Source organism: Thermobia domestica, chromosome 3 (genome assembly GCF_964235325.1).
Source record: "Thermobia domestica chromosome 3, izTheDome1.hap1.1, whole genome shotgun sequence".
Taxonomy (NCBI): domain Eukaryota; kingdom Metazoa; phylum Arthropoda; class Insecta; order Zygentoma; family Lepismatidae; genus Thermobia; species Thermobia domestica.
In genome coordinates, this window is record NC_137456.1 from 153,134,052 (window position 1) to 153,151,809 (window position 17,758).

The 17,758-nt window shown below is 36.3% G+C and overlaps 1 protein-coding gene across 2 annotated transcripts in view; it reads right to left on the reverse strand.

The window, feature by feature from the left end:
• The window catches only part of Lrp4 (LDL receptor related protein 4), an 872,950-nt gene that overhangs the window by 37,505 nt on the left and 817,687 nt on the right, over positions 1-17,758 (reverse strand). For both annotated transcript variants that reach the window (XM_081751909.1, XM_081751908.1), the window contains exon 20: positions 12,969-13,131. In XM_081751909.1, the coding sequence (XP_081608035.1) occupies positions 12,969-13,131 (163 nt within the window). The remainder of the gene's footprint in view (positions 1-12,968; positions 13,132-17,758) is intronic.

Sequence of the window (17,758 nt, forward strand, 5' to 3'; positions counted from 1 at the left end):
CGGCGCCTAATGCTCATCTCATTATTGAGACCGACGAGCTTTTTGGGAAACAGTTTGTAACCTTTCTTGGAGAGGTCTTCGTCATCCTGTCCAGGTAAGTTAAAGTATCAGGAGTATACTTATTGGTAATACCACGAGCCGAGGACAGCGAACAGAACTACAACCGGTTACAAATAAATGGCCGCCCGAACAGCGACTCGCACTCCTGTTGGTTATAAATAAATGGACGCCCGAACAGCGACTTGAACTTCGGTTGGTTACAAATAAATGTCTGCCCGAACAGTGACCCGAACACTGGGCGATTACAAATAAATGACGCCCGAACTACCGACCCGAATCGAGACCGTTGGTGCTCGAATATACATTTAAGATTAATATTTTAATATATCATTTCTCTTTCAGCTTAGTACCAGTAATCTGAAAAAAAAAAAAAACTTCTCTTTTAGGTGATTCTAATCATAGCTCGTGACATTATATTTTATTCTAATTGTATGTTTTTTCAAGTTTATTTTTGTCTAAGATGGCACAGGAAGTAGATATGATTACTAAGATAAGTTCACTTTTTAAAGAGAATATTGAAGATTTAAAAAAGGAAAATAAAGAAAACCTAGATGGATTAGAACAAAGAAATAAAGAGAATATTGATAGATTAGAAAAAGAACTAAAGAGTGAGTTAGGTCAGAAGTTAGACGCTGTACAAAGGGAATGTCGCGAAAATAACCAAAGATTAGAACAAAGTATTAGGAATGTGGAGGCCGAAAGTAAACGAAGGAACGAAATCCTCGAACAAAAATACGATGGCATCACACTTAAGATTCATGACCAGCTTCACGAAGTCAGTCATAGTACTAAACAGGCAATCGAACTCGCCACACAGACCAGCGTCGAAGTTAGGCAACAGACTGAAGAAACATGCCATCGTGTAGAACAAATAGAAACAAAAGTTTGTAAAATTCAGAATCATTTAGGAGGCTTGCACGATTACACACAATCCCTCCAAGGGCAGTTGGAATCAGCCCGAGATGTGTGTCAGGCTAATAAGGAACGCTGCGTTAGTTTACATATAGATACAATCGATAAATTAGATGAGATGCATGACCGTATTGAGGAAATTTCTGAACGCGTAGAAAGGCAAGGTAAAGACATTAAAATGGTATATGAAGAGGCGAAACTGATAGATTACAATATGAAGGTAAAAAATGAATCTAACGCAGAATGTCGCGCCGAAATACGGGCAATAGATAAGAACATAAAAGAAATTAGACGTGATATGGTAGAGCTCGCCCAGAGAGTAGAAAGTACCGAAAATAGAGCGTCAGAATTCGAACCCCGAGTAGAAACAGATACTCCTAGACAAGTTAGGCATTATAGTGATTCGGCTTATTCGGAGTGTAAGAACACCAGTAGTAGTGATAGCACAAGTGATGATTCAGAAATCAAGGTTGTATGTGACCGAAGGCGCAAGCGCGATAAAAATGTTACTTTCACTAATCGCCAGAGAAAAAATACGAAATTAAAAGACGATGTCATGCTTAAGGAAATTCAGTGTTTTCCTAAATTTCAGGGTGATCCTTCTAGTGAATCAATTCACAATTATTTACAAAAGCTAGAGCTTACAGCTCAATTAGCCAACCTTTCTGATAAAGCTCTGTTTAAACTCATTCCACATTTGTTGCAAGGAGTTTCATTAAGTTGGTACAATATCAGGAAAGACGACTTTACTAACTATGAGCAAATCAAACAAGCACTTACTGAAGCTTTCGCGGGAAAAGCTACAGTACAACACAGGCTATCAACCTGTAAGAGTACTAGGTTCGATCCCAAGGTACATAGTTCCGTACATGATTTTGCGCTAGATCAATTCAATAAACTTCGTGAATTGACACCGCAATTGCCTGAATTTCTCATACTTACAGATGTAATACAGACTTTGCCTAATAGATTTAAAACTGAACTCTTTCTTCATTCATGTAATAATATCAGGGAGTTTTTGGCCGCAATTCAAAAATTAGAAACTTTACACGCTCAGCAAAGTCGTAGAGAGGAAAGATACAAGCAGGGTAATAATTATAATGGTAATCAAAATTTCGGTTTCCAAAGTAACCAACGAAATTTTTCGTATAATAAGAGTAATAATCAAAGGTACCAGGATCAGCGTGTAAATAATATGAGAATTGATAGGAATCAGAACCGAGGTCGTACGCGACGTGACCATAGTAGAAATAATAGGAACCGACCCTCGAGATCACGTGATCAGAGAAATAGTGAGGAACGGAACAGGAATCGCAACTCGCGCGATAATTCTAACACTAGACCTGAACGAAAGAACGATAATTCTAGGAATCGGCGAAACAATAGTACCAATAATGAAAGGAGGAATAATAATAGTAGAAATAACAACAATAGGCAAAATCATAACAATAGGAACAACTCAAACCGGTCAAACCGACGTAATGAATGGAATTCTGGCCACTCGGAAAACAATTAGAAGGCGGTACTGAGGACCGGGTACCGGCCAATACATACTATCCCACTGTAGGTCCAACTAAGCATTTTCTGGTATCGCATACTCACATTTGTAGTGTAAATAATCCTGATTTAGCTAGAAGTGATTGCGAATCGGACACAGACTGTCTAGACCATTATATTAATGCGCAACCCAACCCTATCTCTGCTAAACTTAAAGTTTTAGTTTGTAATACTGAAGTTGAATGTCTGGCGGACACAGGCTCCGATACGTGCCTCATGTCTTTAGCGCTTTGGAAACGCATTAGCGCAGATGTGACGTCACCCAAACTCACTCCAGCTGATGATGTACTTTTAGTGGATTTCAGTGGGTCAACCAGAAGAAAAGTAAGAGGTTACACATTGGTCACCATTCAAATTGATAACATTTCTGTTTATGTAAAAGTTTATGTTACAGAATCTCTTAATCAGGATCTTATTTTAGGACTTGATGCACTTACTGCTTTGAGAAGCCAAATTAATCTTTCGGATGGTACGATTTCCATGGAATATAATAATTTGAAAACCATTATTAATCTTTTACCAGAAAATTTTGACTTTCAGGAAATCTCCGAAGATGAAGAGAGAGATACGATAGACAACAATTTTTCTATTTCAGCTGCCACTTTTGTAAAACAATGTGCTACAGACGAGCAGATTAGAGATGCTGTTAACCGCACTTTTAATTTAAACAACCGACAGAAAAAGCAATTATACTCTCTTTTATCACAATATAGGGATATTTTTACGAATTATCCAGGTCTCTGTAAAGACTTCGTTTATGAGATGGAGGTGAAAACTGACAAGCCACTGGTACGTAAACAATATCCCATCCCTCATAAATATCTCCAAGATGTACGAGATGAGATTCATAAGTTATTAGAATTAGGATTAATTTGTCATTCAAATTCTGTTCATAGCAATCCTATCCTTGTAGTTCCCAAGAAAAACGGGAAACCAAGAATATGTGTTGATCTTCGCTTGCCGAACCGGTTTGTGGAACTTCGCCAAACAAAATCTGAGGGTATACAGGACCTATTGTTAAAAGTAAAATGTAAACCTTTCCTTAGCTCTCTGGATCTTGTAAGTAGCTATAATCAGGCCTTGCTTACTCCTAAGTCCCAGGAATATACAGCATTCAATTTCGAAGGCCAGCATTACCAATATCGAGTCACATGTTTTGGTTACAAAAATGGTAGCAGTGTTTTAAACAGTATGCTCCAAAAAGTATTGGGACCAGAGTTACATGCTAAAATCTTACGATACATTGACGATTTGGCTTGCTTTACAGATAGTTTCGAAGAACATCTTGCATTGCTGAGACAAATCTTTGAAAAGTTTAGAGAACACAACCTTACTCTCAACATTGAAAAATGTTCGTTTTGCACTAATTCAATATCTTTTCTAGGTTTTTTGATTACTCCCGAAGGCATCAAAAAAGATCCAAAAACCATAGAAGCGGTTCGTAACTTACCCAGACCCACCAATATTAAATCTTTACAATCTGTAATTGGTCTCTTTAATTGGTCACGAAATTTTATTCCTCATTTCTCAGAAAAAATGCAACCTCTTTTTCAGCTTCTCAAAAAGGGAAAACGGTGGCAATGGCTTGAAGAACACGAACAATCTTTTCAACAAGTTAAAGACGATATTTGTAAAGATGTTCTCTTGTCACATCCTGACTTGAATTTACCTTATTACCTAGAATCGGATGCATCCCGCTTGGGAGTCAGTGCAGTCCTATATCAGTACAGTAATGGACAGAAAAAGGTAATCCAGTTCGCTAGTCGGACTTTAACACCTGCGGAGTCACGCTATAGTGTGAGTGAGATCGAATGTCTTGCAATCGTATTTGCGGTCCGAAAATGGCGTCAATTGCTAATTGGTCACCATGTTATTTTTATTACAGATCATAAAAATCTCAGTTGGTTGGATAAGGCTAAGCCTTGGAACACTCGTCTTCTTAGATGGTCCCTGGAATTACAACAGCTGGAGTACGAAATACGTTTCCAGAAAGGTTCCGAGAACCTTTGTGCAGATGCGCTTTCACGTCTCTTCCCTTCCAAAGAATTACCAACTAAACGTGTTCATCTCTTACAGGCTATTCAAGACAAAATCAAAAATATTTCAGTTGAAGAGTTACAGAACGCGCAAAAGGAAGATCCTGATTATTTCCCCATTATTTCTTTTTTAGCAGGCGAGGAAATAAAAGAACTTCCAAGGAATTCACGCAATTGGGAAAAATTTTTCAAACTCGATAATGGTATTCTTTTATACAGAGATTTTCATTTCCCAGATTCATATAAAATTTGCATTCCCAGGTCATTAGTGAATAACGTTCTTACAGCTTACCATGACGATTTAGATCACCCGGGAGTAGACAGAACGCTTCGGATCATTTCAAAATCATTTTATTGGAGCAAAATGAGATCAGATGTGAAGAAACATTTAAAGGATTGCGTGAAATGTATGCAATTTAAATCCGATCACCACCCACCAGCTCGTTTCTTGTCCACTAATCCTTATTCAGAACCTAGAGCTTTGTTAGCCCTTGATTTTTTAGGCCCATACCCATCAGGCAAAAATGGTGCGCGCTTCGCACTGGTTACTGTTGATGTGTTTACTCAATATTGTACAGCTTACCCCTTGAAGAACGCCACTGCTACTTCAGTCATCAAGTGTTTATTTGATATATACATGCTGCATTTAGGTATCGTTCAGGCGGTGCTGACAGATAACGCTGCAGTGTTTCATAGCAAAAAGTTTTTATCTAAAATGCAAGAGTACAATATTAAAGTCCATCATACAACACCGTATCACCCCATGAGTAACATCACAGAACACTCTAATAAAATTCTTGTATCTACCCTTAGGTTATTATGTTGTCAGTCACATAATAAATGGGCCGAGAACCTGACGCAAGCAGTTCTGTTACATAACTACTCCATCGTTGAAAGTCTTGGTGTTTCACCAGCAAGTTTGTATCTTAATATTCATTTCTCTCGTCCCATTTTTAAGCATTTTGGTTTACAGGTATCTGAAGATTTTGATAAGGAAGATGGGATTAGTTGGTCGAATAAATTACTTATGGCAGACCACCGACGAAAAGCCATCATTGAAAAAAGGAACGCACGATGGAACGATAGTCAACAACAGCGACGACGCTTAAAACAAGGAAGTTTGATTTTTCTCAAACAGCGTAACATCAGTAGTCTATTGAAAGGTGAAATATCAAAATTTTTTGATTTGTACCGAGGACCCCTTTTATGTGTTAAGGTCATTAATGACCGTGTTGTTGAACTTGTTGACCCTTCCACAGGTGAATATTTAGGACTTCATTCGATAGACAGGACCAAGTTATGGGAACCTACCCCTGAAACCCGTGAAATTTGGATGGCCTTGGCACGTCGCCAACTACCAGAAGATCTTTTGCATGACCTTAATTTGTCACCTGTTAACGAAATTCAAGAACCAATCTCTTTTTCCCCTAGTGGAGAAGTCAACTTGTCAAACTCCGAAAACGACAAGTCCGATGAGAATAATTCAACTCCTTTACAGGTTAATAACTTATCAACCACCCGTTTGCTATCTCTTTATTTAGGAGATCCTTGGTTACATTATTACTTCAATTCCACATATTGGGCGCCTACGTGTATCCCATTAATCGCACCTAACTTTACAGGTGGACTACAATTACGTAGAAGTTATACAGAGAGCAGGAATTAAAACAGATGTTAAGTGAGGTTAACTTCATTTAAAAAAAAAAAAAAAAAATTTACACTGATACGAATTTTCTTTTAGGAAAGCAACGCATTTCTTTCAATTTTTCTTTTAACTGTTAGGTGATAGACATTCATTCATTTCCTTCTTTTTTGCTTTTAGTTGTGGATAAAACACCTGGACACGAAAAGAAGAACTACGCATTTCTTTTAAACTCATTTTTGCTTCCAGCTTTTAACTGTTCGGCAATGAGCAGATAACACGTTTTCTTTCTTTATTTTGATAAGATAGTCGCTGCATTCTCGACCACCTGTGCTTATGGTTACGAATGACGAACGACACACAGCTGATTCTTTTCCGCTTTTGGTCTTTACTCCGTGTCGCGCCTCACAATTGAATACTAATGTTGCAAACCTCATCACTGACTTACTATTAGTTTAATGTCATTAATTTTTTCTTGTTTTCATTTCAGATGTTTGAATTTAGATCTTTTAGTAAATAATTAACGTATCACATACGTAGGGAGATTGCATTTATCCAAAAGCAATCTTGAACTAGTGGCGCAGTTCCGTATTCCTAGCTAGTGGGAAGATGTTTTGGCGTTATAATATATATATTTTTATTGTATTTTAAATTTTAAATCCCTTTTTAGGATCCCTTCCCGCTTTCGAAATTCTTAAATATGTTATTACATGTTATTTAGAATTAATGTTTGATTTTCTTTTAGAAAAAAAAAATGTATCGAGATGCCCAGGATAAGAAAATTTTTAGTTGTTAGTTACGTATATATTTCTGTATTTGTAAATGAAACTTAGTATGTAATCTCATGCGTAGAATATGAAACTTTACACTTATAATCAATGTTAAATTTCTTTTCAGTGTTAATCTTAGATTTTCGTTTTCATTTTGAAGTGTTTACTGCAATTTTATTGAACCTCATTTACGTCATTTACCCGATTTTGACTTATTTGAATTTCCAGGATGTGACATGATATATTTTGTTCGAAGGGAAAAGTTTAGAACGGAAAGTAGGCTAAGCCTTAAACAAGTGATAACAGACATTTCCTTGTTGGTAATAGAATGTGCAGGAATGTCGTGTGAATAGTATAATTCTCCGAACGAAAGCAGTAATCTTTTTATTGTAGAAGGAACTATATGAACAGATATTCTGATGGTGAACGGTCGTTTTTCCCCACATATTAATATGTATGTGGAAATATGTTTAACTTCTATATTTTCTTGTAATTTCTAATTAACAGTTTTTTTTTGTCTTCTCTAGACCACTGAACGACCGTAGGGGAACTTCTTCGGGTATGATATTTTATGGGGATAAATATTTTTTTTTCAGGGAGGCAATATTTCCTGGAATTGCAGATCTCTTGCAAAAATGGATGTGGCTAATCCATTGGATATTCCATAGCTAACTGTATTTTCGCCATCAATCGCAAAATATAGTTTTTCATTTCTCTTCTTCCTTTATGGTACCCGTAACTAAGCATGCGTATTCTTAGGTTAGATTTTTAGAGTATATTTTAATGTCTAGTAACATTTCAGTGAATATTTTAATGTTTATGAATCGTAACTATATTGTGTACTTGTATGCTAATGAGTTGTAATGTTTATTTTTCATGTTAATTTTGAGAAAGTTATATTTTAGTCACAGTATGTCCCAAAACTATTTGGAATTTTTTAGTAAAATTGTTTTTGTTATGGAGGATTTCCTTCAGAAATCAACATGGCCAAAGGTTTTGGAATATAAACCTTTAGGTTTCAGCCATAACAAACAGTATGGAGGACTTCAGAAATCAACATGGCCAAAGGTTTTGGAATATAAATCTTTAGGTTTCAGCCATACTGCCAATGACGGATGATTTTCTTCAAAAATCGACATGGCCCATTATTTATGAGGTTTCAGCCGTCTTAGAGATATTGATATAGATCCCGAAAAATAAACTTATTTTCTTTTTTTCCGACAGTATGAAGCCATAACGTTTTTTGAGAATTATTTTCTGTCAATTATTTCATATGCTCGATGACTGAATTTTAATATGTTAATAAGACCATTTTGAAAATTTTGTAGCGAAGATGCCTAAGGAAGCTTGTTACAGCTGTTTCGTAGGGAATTTAATTGGATGTTTCAGACCAACCAGAAAGTTGTAATGTCGTTGACTACATTTTGTGTTTGTATCCCATGTTTTTCTTTTAGTAGGTCTCATGTGTTTTGTCTTATAGAGACATATCTTTACGATGCTACGAGAGCATTTGTATTTTGTGTGTTTACACATTTTTTCTAGGTGGAAGACGTATGTTATGTTCCAGGGAACATACGCGTAGTTTACTGAATATTAATGTTTATATTTCAGTTTTGTGCAGAAACAATTTTGTAAGTGCCTAGGGTTGCAGGCCTTCCTCGTTTCTAGTTTTTTTGCCTCGCAGGTGTCGATGGCATATTGTGTGTGTAAATACGTGTAGTATTACACATTTTTCCCACCAATAGTTTTGGTCAATTTATGGCGTAATGACCATTTATTTTCAGGAATGTTTGGACTAGTGAGTCAACTTCCTTGATTCAGACCTTTGAAAAACTTGGATCAACACTTTATAGTTTTCAACGCTTTATTAATAAGTTCTTTTGCAGATAATACCCATATGTTCTGGTAACCCTACAATGTTTACGTTTATGGAAGTGAACAACGACCATTATTCTAGGGATAAGCTAATAATAACTTTGTTTCAGAACGAAACCATTTGTTGTAATGAGCATTATTGAATTAAAGTCTCGATTTTCACGACGAGCAGATGGCATTTGATCTTATGGCGTGCCGAATTTTCTTCATACATGTCAACGAAATCACGATCTTTTTCTTTGATATGCAAAATCATGCTTATTTCTTGGAATTACTATGAACGTCAATTTTGACACTTAAGTTTATTTTTTTTATTATTTTGAAAAACGATTTTTCGTTCTTTTCTGCCAAACAACACGAGGCACAGTTAAAAAAAAAAAAAGGACATACAGGTGAAAATCTTATTTTGTTTATATATTGTCAGTTTATCATGTGTTTACATTTTCATTCATTTTACTATTCAATGATTTTCATATTTTTCTAATATATTAGAGTGATATCGAAAGTTAACAATAATTTTAATATTTTAGTACCTTTAACATGTTTTGCTATTTGCTTATTCATTCATATTATATTTTAAATACAGATATCAGTATATTTAAAAAGAAGACGTTTAAAAGGTTTTTATTGAGATATTTGATAATTCTTCAAGTCGATGTTTTCATGAATAGTTATCGTGTGTGTATATTTACTTCATATTATATCAAATAAAGTGATCGAAACGGAACACTTAAACATTTTACAAAAAGTATTTGTGTTTTTTTTTTTAATAAGAATTTTAATAGCCCTATAAACGCTTTCTGCGAACTTAAAAAAAAAAAAAAAAAAAGTTATCATACAGGTGTTATAACCATGTCTCGTTTCTCACACCAGTGTTAAAAAAAAAAATCTCCCCTTCTCCCCTCATCAACTCATCGTTGGAGAATCGCGGAGGATACTCAACACAGGAAGACAGCATGGTTTCAACATGTGAAGAAACGGAAGATAAGGAAACCCAACTGCACCAACTGTTCAAGAGGATCTTATTACTTTATGGAACATTTGGATTGGACATTGCTCATGCAGGAACCTCATCATGTTGTAGTGAGTGAACAAGTTATTTAACTATTTTAAATAGCCCTTTTTCAGGTGAAAAACCATTCATCGTTTATGCACGTAAGTCTCACACCATATCATAGTGTTGCCAACTAACTTATTTTAAATTTTCAGGTGAAAAACCATTTAACGTTCATACACGTAAGTCTCACACCATATCACAGTGTTGCCAACTAACTAATTTTAATTTTTTGGTGAAAAACCTAATTTTATTCATACTTCGGCATACGGCCAAGGGTTCTCAACCTGTCTACGTGTGCACTTGACAGGTCGTTCCACGTTTCAGACGCCATATATAACCGCTACCAGGTTATAGAAGGATTTTTGTGGACACCCTGTATATTTCGTAAAGACTGTGATTATTATTTTCGCTTTATACTTTATTCTGCAACGCACATAAGTTCTTTCTTGGTGGGAATTGCTTCTTTCCCACACAATTGGACAAAGAAGTCTTTCATCGTTTTTTCATATATATATTTAAAACGTTGCTTTTAGTGAGAACATTTCAGTTAGTGACTAACCATTTCAGTGTTTCTCCCTGACTTATTATATGCACAGTATTTATTCTGCAGTTATTGGGAACTGACTTAAGTGCTTTCTTTAATCGCTTATGGAAACATTATAATAGATTAGAGAAATACGGGCTGACCAGATGTTCCAGCAACCGAAGTGGCACCAACTGCGTTGTATTCCAGCCCGTTATCTGTACTTTCTCACGCCAAAGTTATCGCAGTGTCTAGTGCATTATGGGCAGTTGACTAAAATTAACATAAATTGTTTTCCGTATTCTGTTTGTATGTGCATACAGGTGAGTAACTGAGTAATTTTTGAAATGAACTGCCAACACTATTCCGTTGACCATTGCAACCCGTAGCTTGAGCTTGGAAGCTCAGGGAGTTTGACTCCAGGTCTGGAAGATGCAACCACGCATCTCGCGTTGAACTTCAAACATAAGTTGTGTTAAGGGGCACAAGCTATTTAGCCGGTGAAGGACGATTTCTTACGGCTAGCCCCAATCAGTGAAATCCCAGGTCCTCAGACCTTGTGCGTTTAAAAAGTTATATACGCGCCCACCAATATCAGTATCCCACTGGGCAGATCTTTTTTTCGAAGATTCACCTTTACGCTGCAGGACTGTTCAGCGTAACAACTGGATTCATCGTGGGACGATCCAGACAAATTTTTCCCCAGTGCTAATCCCCCAAGTGTGTTAATGGTGTGAGCAAAGTATTTATAGTGATACCTGAATTATAATCATTTATATAGAAAGGGCTATATTTCCCGAATAGGGCAAAACGTAATTTCCGCGGCAAAATTTATTAGTGTCCAGTGTTGTATTCATTTCTCTTCGTTATTTTTTTTCAAAATAGTGTTCTAATAAATAAGTATAGTGTCAATTAATCCAGTGTGTTTTCGTTGTTTGTATGAGTGATGTTTGTGTGTGTTATGGTCTGGATGACCGTCTGATCGTCCGTGAGGTTTTCGAGACGAGACACCCGAACCTCTCGGCGCCTAATGCTCATCTCATTATTGAGACCGACGAGCTTTTTGGGAAACAGTTTGTAACCTTTCTTGGAGAGGTCTTCGTCATCCTGTCCAGGTAAGTTAAAGTATCAGGAGTATACTTATTGGTAATACCACGAGCCGAGGACAGCGAACAGAACTACAACCGGTTACAAATAAATGGCCGCCCGAACAGCGACTCGCACTCCTGTTGGTTATAAATAAATGGACGCCCGAACAGCGACTTGAACTTCGGTTGGTTACAAATAAATGTCTGCCCGAACAGTGACCCGAACACTGGGCGATTACAAGTTTTCATTCAATATAGTAGGCGCTCTTTAATCCAGCACATTAGGGACCACGAGTTTGCCGAATTATCGAACGTCAATATAATTGAATCACTAATTACAGAAAGGGCCTAAGTCCATTTTGTGTAGCTTTGAGACACTTAAAAAAAAAGAAAAAGAAAAAAAGAAAAAAGTTTAAATCCATGATTGCAGACTTTTCTTGCGCTCGACCTAGAGTTCATGTTGCGTTTACATCGTTAAAACACCACCTACACTTGACCTTCCTATACACCAAGTTGTGTATATCCCTAGAGAAATAGAGAAGTTCATAAACCAAATTTTTTAAAAAAAGTGACTAAAGACAAATCACTCTATATAAAAATGCAAACGATTAAAACATGTTGAAACGTTATATGTAACGTCGTGATAATCACTGAGCGAACTTTAAACGTGGGCAGCGCAGTAGCGCGACTTTGCGGCCAAGCTCAACTAATGCCCGAATCCACACACATATACATACATATATATATATATATAAAACAATGTAAAACGCGAACGGCCGATTGGTGTTGGATTATAGAATACGACAAATCGTAGAATGCCGGAATAAAAACCGCCTACTGTACTCGTATTTTATTTTCTAAAAATATTCGATCAGAAAGTTAACAAACTTCAAATATGAATGTATTTTCATCAAGTGTGCCAAATACTTGAACGTTATTTGCTATACTTTTAGCTATGCATATACTGATAAGGAATTAATATGTAAAGTAGAACTAACAATGTGGAGGCACTAAGATTATTTGCTGTAGTTAATGTAACGTATCATAGTGACTATATTTTTGAACATAATGTAAACATTTATCAAAAATATATATGATGCATAAAATGAACGACTGAATCGAAAACTGAGCCCGAGTATCCGGATAGCCGTACCAATGCGTTAATCACTATGCTACTTAGTGCGTTCTCTGAACAACTACATGTTATGTTACTCTTAAAGTCGGTACTCAGCATGAGCAGCGTAATGGTTAACGCAACGGCACGTCAAGTCGGAGACCAGGGATCGATTCAATTATCGATCTAGTACATTTTTATACACTTTGCTTATCGGTGAATTCTCACCTATAGAAGGTGTGCTATAAAATCTGTTACTTTCTCTATTTATCATATATACTTTACCGAAAATATGTTTCTCAAGCTTTTTACAAGGCAGGTCACGAGAAATTACCTGTTTTCCTATCAACATCAACAGCTATAGCGTTTTTCAGCGGAGGAAGGGGAAGAACGACGTCCACAATATATGGAACGTCAAGAGAAATTTGCCGAATATCCACCCGATGAGCAAAGATGAGAGAGTTAGTTGGACCAGGAGCACAAGTACGTCCATCACTCTGAAAGAAATTATTATTTTAAATCAGCTTTTAAAGGTAAAATAAAATTTTAAAAAGAAAACAAAGAAACAATACAATTTCGAAGATGATTTCTTCGTATCTCGGACATACAAAAAATATAACAAATACAAATACATTAATAAGTAAAATTGTTTCGTTTTGAAGTTCTACGAGAGATTAAGCGCTATATGATACTAATTTACGACGACAGATAAATAACCGCGTAAACTAACTATATGAACAAAAACACCAGAGGTGCAAAAAGTGCAGCCAAGTTCGTCAGCCTCAAAAAGCGTTGAGATGAGGATGGATGAGCCAAGTTCCTTGGCCGCTGCATCTGAAAGGGACACTGGAACTTGGTGCGAGGTGTCTAACATATTCGAATACATTAAGATGTTTGTTCCTAGTTTCACGGCCGGGACATTTCAGTCCTAAGGCTAGTGGTGACCCCCAAATCCACCACGCTCACAAACACCACCCCTAAGGCTCGTTAACATCATTTACTTTGACACTTCGTGGAGGAATATAAGTTTTCCTTGTCTGGGTTTCGAACCACCAATCTTACTGCAGTATTCTGTATATGTGCCTTACCTCATTAGCAAAGTTGATATTCCTAAGGTTGATGGTGGTCCCAAACCCACCACGCCCACCACCACTATCCCTAAGGTTCCTTAACATCATTTTCCTTGACACCTCGCGCCAAGTTCCAGTGTCCCTTTCAGATGCAGCGGCCAAGGAACTTGGCTCATCCATCCTCATCTCAACGCTTTTTGAGGCTGATGAACTTGGCTGCACTTTTTGCACCTCTGGTGTTTTTGTTCATATTTCACTTCTTTTTGTAGTTCACCATGTCAATATCGTATATTGGAATTCACAATTGTGGCATATTGCTGGATTTAAATTTAAAATTGTACATTTTTAAAGGAGTCATAATGTGTCACATACAACATTAGTTCCCAAGGGCTTTCCCACCGGGAATCGAACCCAAGACCTGTACAAGAAAGGCGTACATGCTAGCCACTAGAACAGCGGGGAGGATTTATTCTATCAAATATCTGTCAGAGCGTTATGTCCAAACGAGATTCCAATTCATTTACCCGAACTACAAAATCACGATCGCTAACATCTCATTTTTCATTGCCTAAATACGAAGAGTATCAACAGGGCCCAAAACACTTGATGCTGAATCCTCGCTGCTACATCACTAGACATAGCTGGTGTTTCAATATACTTAGTTGTTCTCTACCTTTTCACATTGCGAAATTACGGAGTTCATTACATGACGCGCATGTTGCGCAGTTTCATACTGCCTCGGGTTTTCCTTCCAATGATATACACCTTTCAAATAGCTTGTAAACTTAATAATATTTGCCACCAACATATCCTAACTGTATATAAAGCTACATGAACTGGCATAAATTAAAGGGGTGCTTCCGGTTGACGTGGAAAGTTGAAATGATGAAGGGGGATGAAGAATTTTCCCATGTTATTTAAATGTTTTTTTTTTTTTTTTTGACATATCTCATGTCAAAAAATTCGGTATGCTTGTACGTTTTCATTAGTATTACATAAGTAAATCAGTAAAAATAAACAATTCCAACTTTAGAGTGGTTTTCTGGAGAAGTGAAAATCTTTCCCATGGTACGTATTTATATGAGACACCTTTTACACCCCAAAATTATACGGCACTTCCTGTAGGGCTACAATGATTAAATTTGACGTGATTGTAGTTTTTTGGAACTAAATGACAGAAAAATTGCCAAAAGTGAATATTTTTAATTTTTAGGGAGTCTAAAGGGGAGATGAAGAAATTCCCCATGCTATTTAAATAGGCCTTTTTTTGGACAAATAATCTCATATTTTAGGTACTTGAAATTGGAATACAAATGTGAAATTCGGTATGCTTCAACGTTTTCGTTAGTATTACCTAAGTAAGTCAGTAAAAATGAAAATATCCAAATTTAGAGTGGTTTTATGGGGAACAGAAAAACCTTTTCCATGTTATTTATATTCAACGTCTTCTAAACCCCAAAATGTTTAGGCACTTCCGGCAAGGTTAGAATGATGAAATTTGGCACGATTGTATCCTCCCGGGACTAACCAACAGGAAAATTGCTAAAATTGAATATTTTTAATTTTTAAGGAGTCTAAAGGAAGATGAAGAAATCACCATGTTATTTAAATAGACGTTTTCCTGGAATACAAAATCTTATCTTTTAGATAGTTGAAATAGGAAAAGAAACTTGAAATTCGGGAATTGTAAGCTTAAGAGGTTTGAGGAAGTAGGACGAGCAAAGGCGAGGGTGTGGGGGCGAACCCCCGAAGGGCAAATTTAGAAAATATGAAGAGCAAAAGGCACGAAATTCACTGTTGATGAAAAGGCTGACACGTAAGAGATTCTCACACTGTTCACAGATAGAGACACGAAGTATCAAGAACATTTTTACATAACGACTGTGGTAACTATAATATAACTCTGGTACCAATATATTTACGAAATCGGTTACATTTTGTTGCTAGTCTCACATAAATTCGAACAATTGGATTTCTCATTTCTTCGAAAACTTCATTAATTTTAAACATTCTCACCTCTACATTATCTTACTTATCAAATTAATTGCAATATCTATTTAATACCAATGACTGCAATAAAGGAAATATATTCAATGAAAAAAGACAAAATATTGGCTTTCCTTGTCTGGGTTTCCAACCACGAAATTTACGGCAGTATGTACGTGTCTTAGCCCACGGTTTTAAAAGTTAACTGATTCACAGAACGTGCCTCATTAACTTGCTTAACTACTTATTACTAGCTTTCACTTATTTTACTCGCGCACTGAGAAAAACTGTATGTGGTGTACGTAAAAACGTTTGTTACATGTCTAAATCCTGTAGTTGTTGGACTTAACGTACTCTAAACGTATAACTGAAAAAGTATATTTGAACGTACTTTCCGTATAAGTGTTCCGAATAAACGTACTTTCCACACAAACGAAAAGACTGTATGTAGGCGGTCAGGATCTCACATACAGATAGCCGTATGTAACTTACAGCTGACGTACGTAATGTACGGAAGTCTTTTAGATATCAGATATCCTGCAACGATATTGTGTAACATCTAAGCGGGAAAGAGGGCAGTGCGTATGTAACATATGGATAACGTATGCTAAGTATAGCCAATACACCAGCGAGGAGGGCACCAACTCGACCACTCAGACGATTGACAACATTATCACTATGCACATGATGTGTTCAATAACGGAATCGTTCCCGATTTCTGATTGTAAGGACAGTTTTTTTTTTTTTTTTTTTTTTTGCTAATGAAAAATTTCCGTAGCAAATTCCTCAAATTTCATTTTCAATCCGTTATAGTGTACCTTTATGGAGAGTTTCGCATCTTTATCTCATTAAGAAGTACCTAATGGCTATGGACAGTTTTTCGCCCATAAAAATTCCCATAGTACATTCCTTAAATTTGGAACCTTTATTTACACAGGTCATTACATAAGGTAGGTACCATTATGCAGATTTTCTAATCTCTATCTTATTTTGAAGCACCTAATCAATGATGAGTGAGTAAATGAACCGATCTCTGTTTGAGTAAGGACAATTTTTCACCCATAGAAAATATCTTAGCACATTCCTTAAATTTCGAATATTTTTCATATTCAAGCCATTAAAAGCTACCTTCGTGTAGACATTCACATCTTCATCTCATTGGGAAGTACCTAATAGCTACGGACAATTTTTCGTCTATAAAAAATTTCCCATAGCACATTCGTCACATTTCGGACATTTTCCATACTCAGGTCATTATAAGATACCTTTATGCAGAGTTTCACGACTTATCTCATTGGAAATACAAAATCAATGTGATGAGCGAGTGAGTGAACCGATTTCTGCTTGACTAAGGACAGTTTTCACCAATAAAATTTTTCCATAGCACTTCCTTAAATTTCGGACATTTTCCATACTCAAATCATTATAAGGTACCTTTATGCAGAGATTCATCCTTCTATCTCATTGGGAAGTACCTAATTAATGCTATGAATGAGTCAATCATTGAGTGAACCGATTTCTGCTTGGCTACGGACAGTTTTCACCCATAAAAATTTCCTTTAGTACATTACTTAAATGTCAAACCTTTTCCATACTCAAGTCATTATAAGGTACCAATATACAGACTTTTACGTCAATATTTCATAAACAAGTACTTAATCAATGTGATGAGTGAATGAATGAACCGATATCTGCTTGTCTAAAAATAGTTTTTCACCCATAAAAAAAATCCCATTGCACATTCCTCACATTTAAGACTTTTTTCACACTCAATTCATTATAAGGTACGTTCATGCACAGCTTCACGTCATTATCATTGGAAACTAACAAATCAATGTGATGAGTGACTGAATGAACCGTGCTTTGCTAAGGACAGTTTTTCGCCCATGAAAAATTTCCAATAGCACATTCCTCATATTTCGGATTTTTTTCACACTTAAGCCATTATAAGGTACAGTACCTTTCTGCAGAGTTTCACGTCTCTATCTCATTGGAAAGTAATAATCAGTTTGATGAGTGAGAAGACGAACATATTTATGTTTGACTAAGGACAGTTTCTCGCCCATAA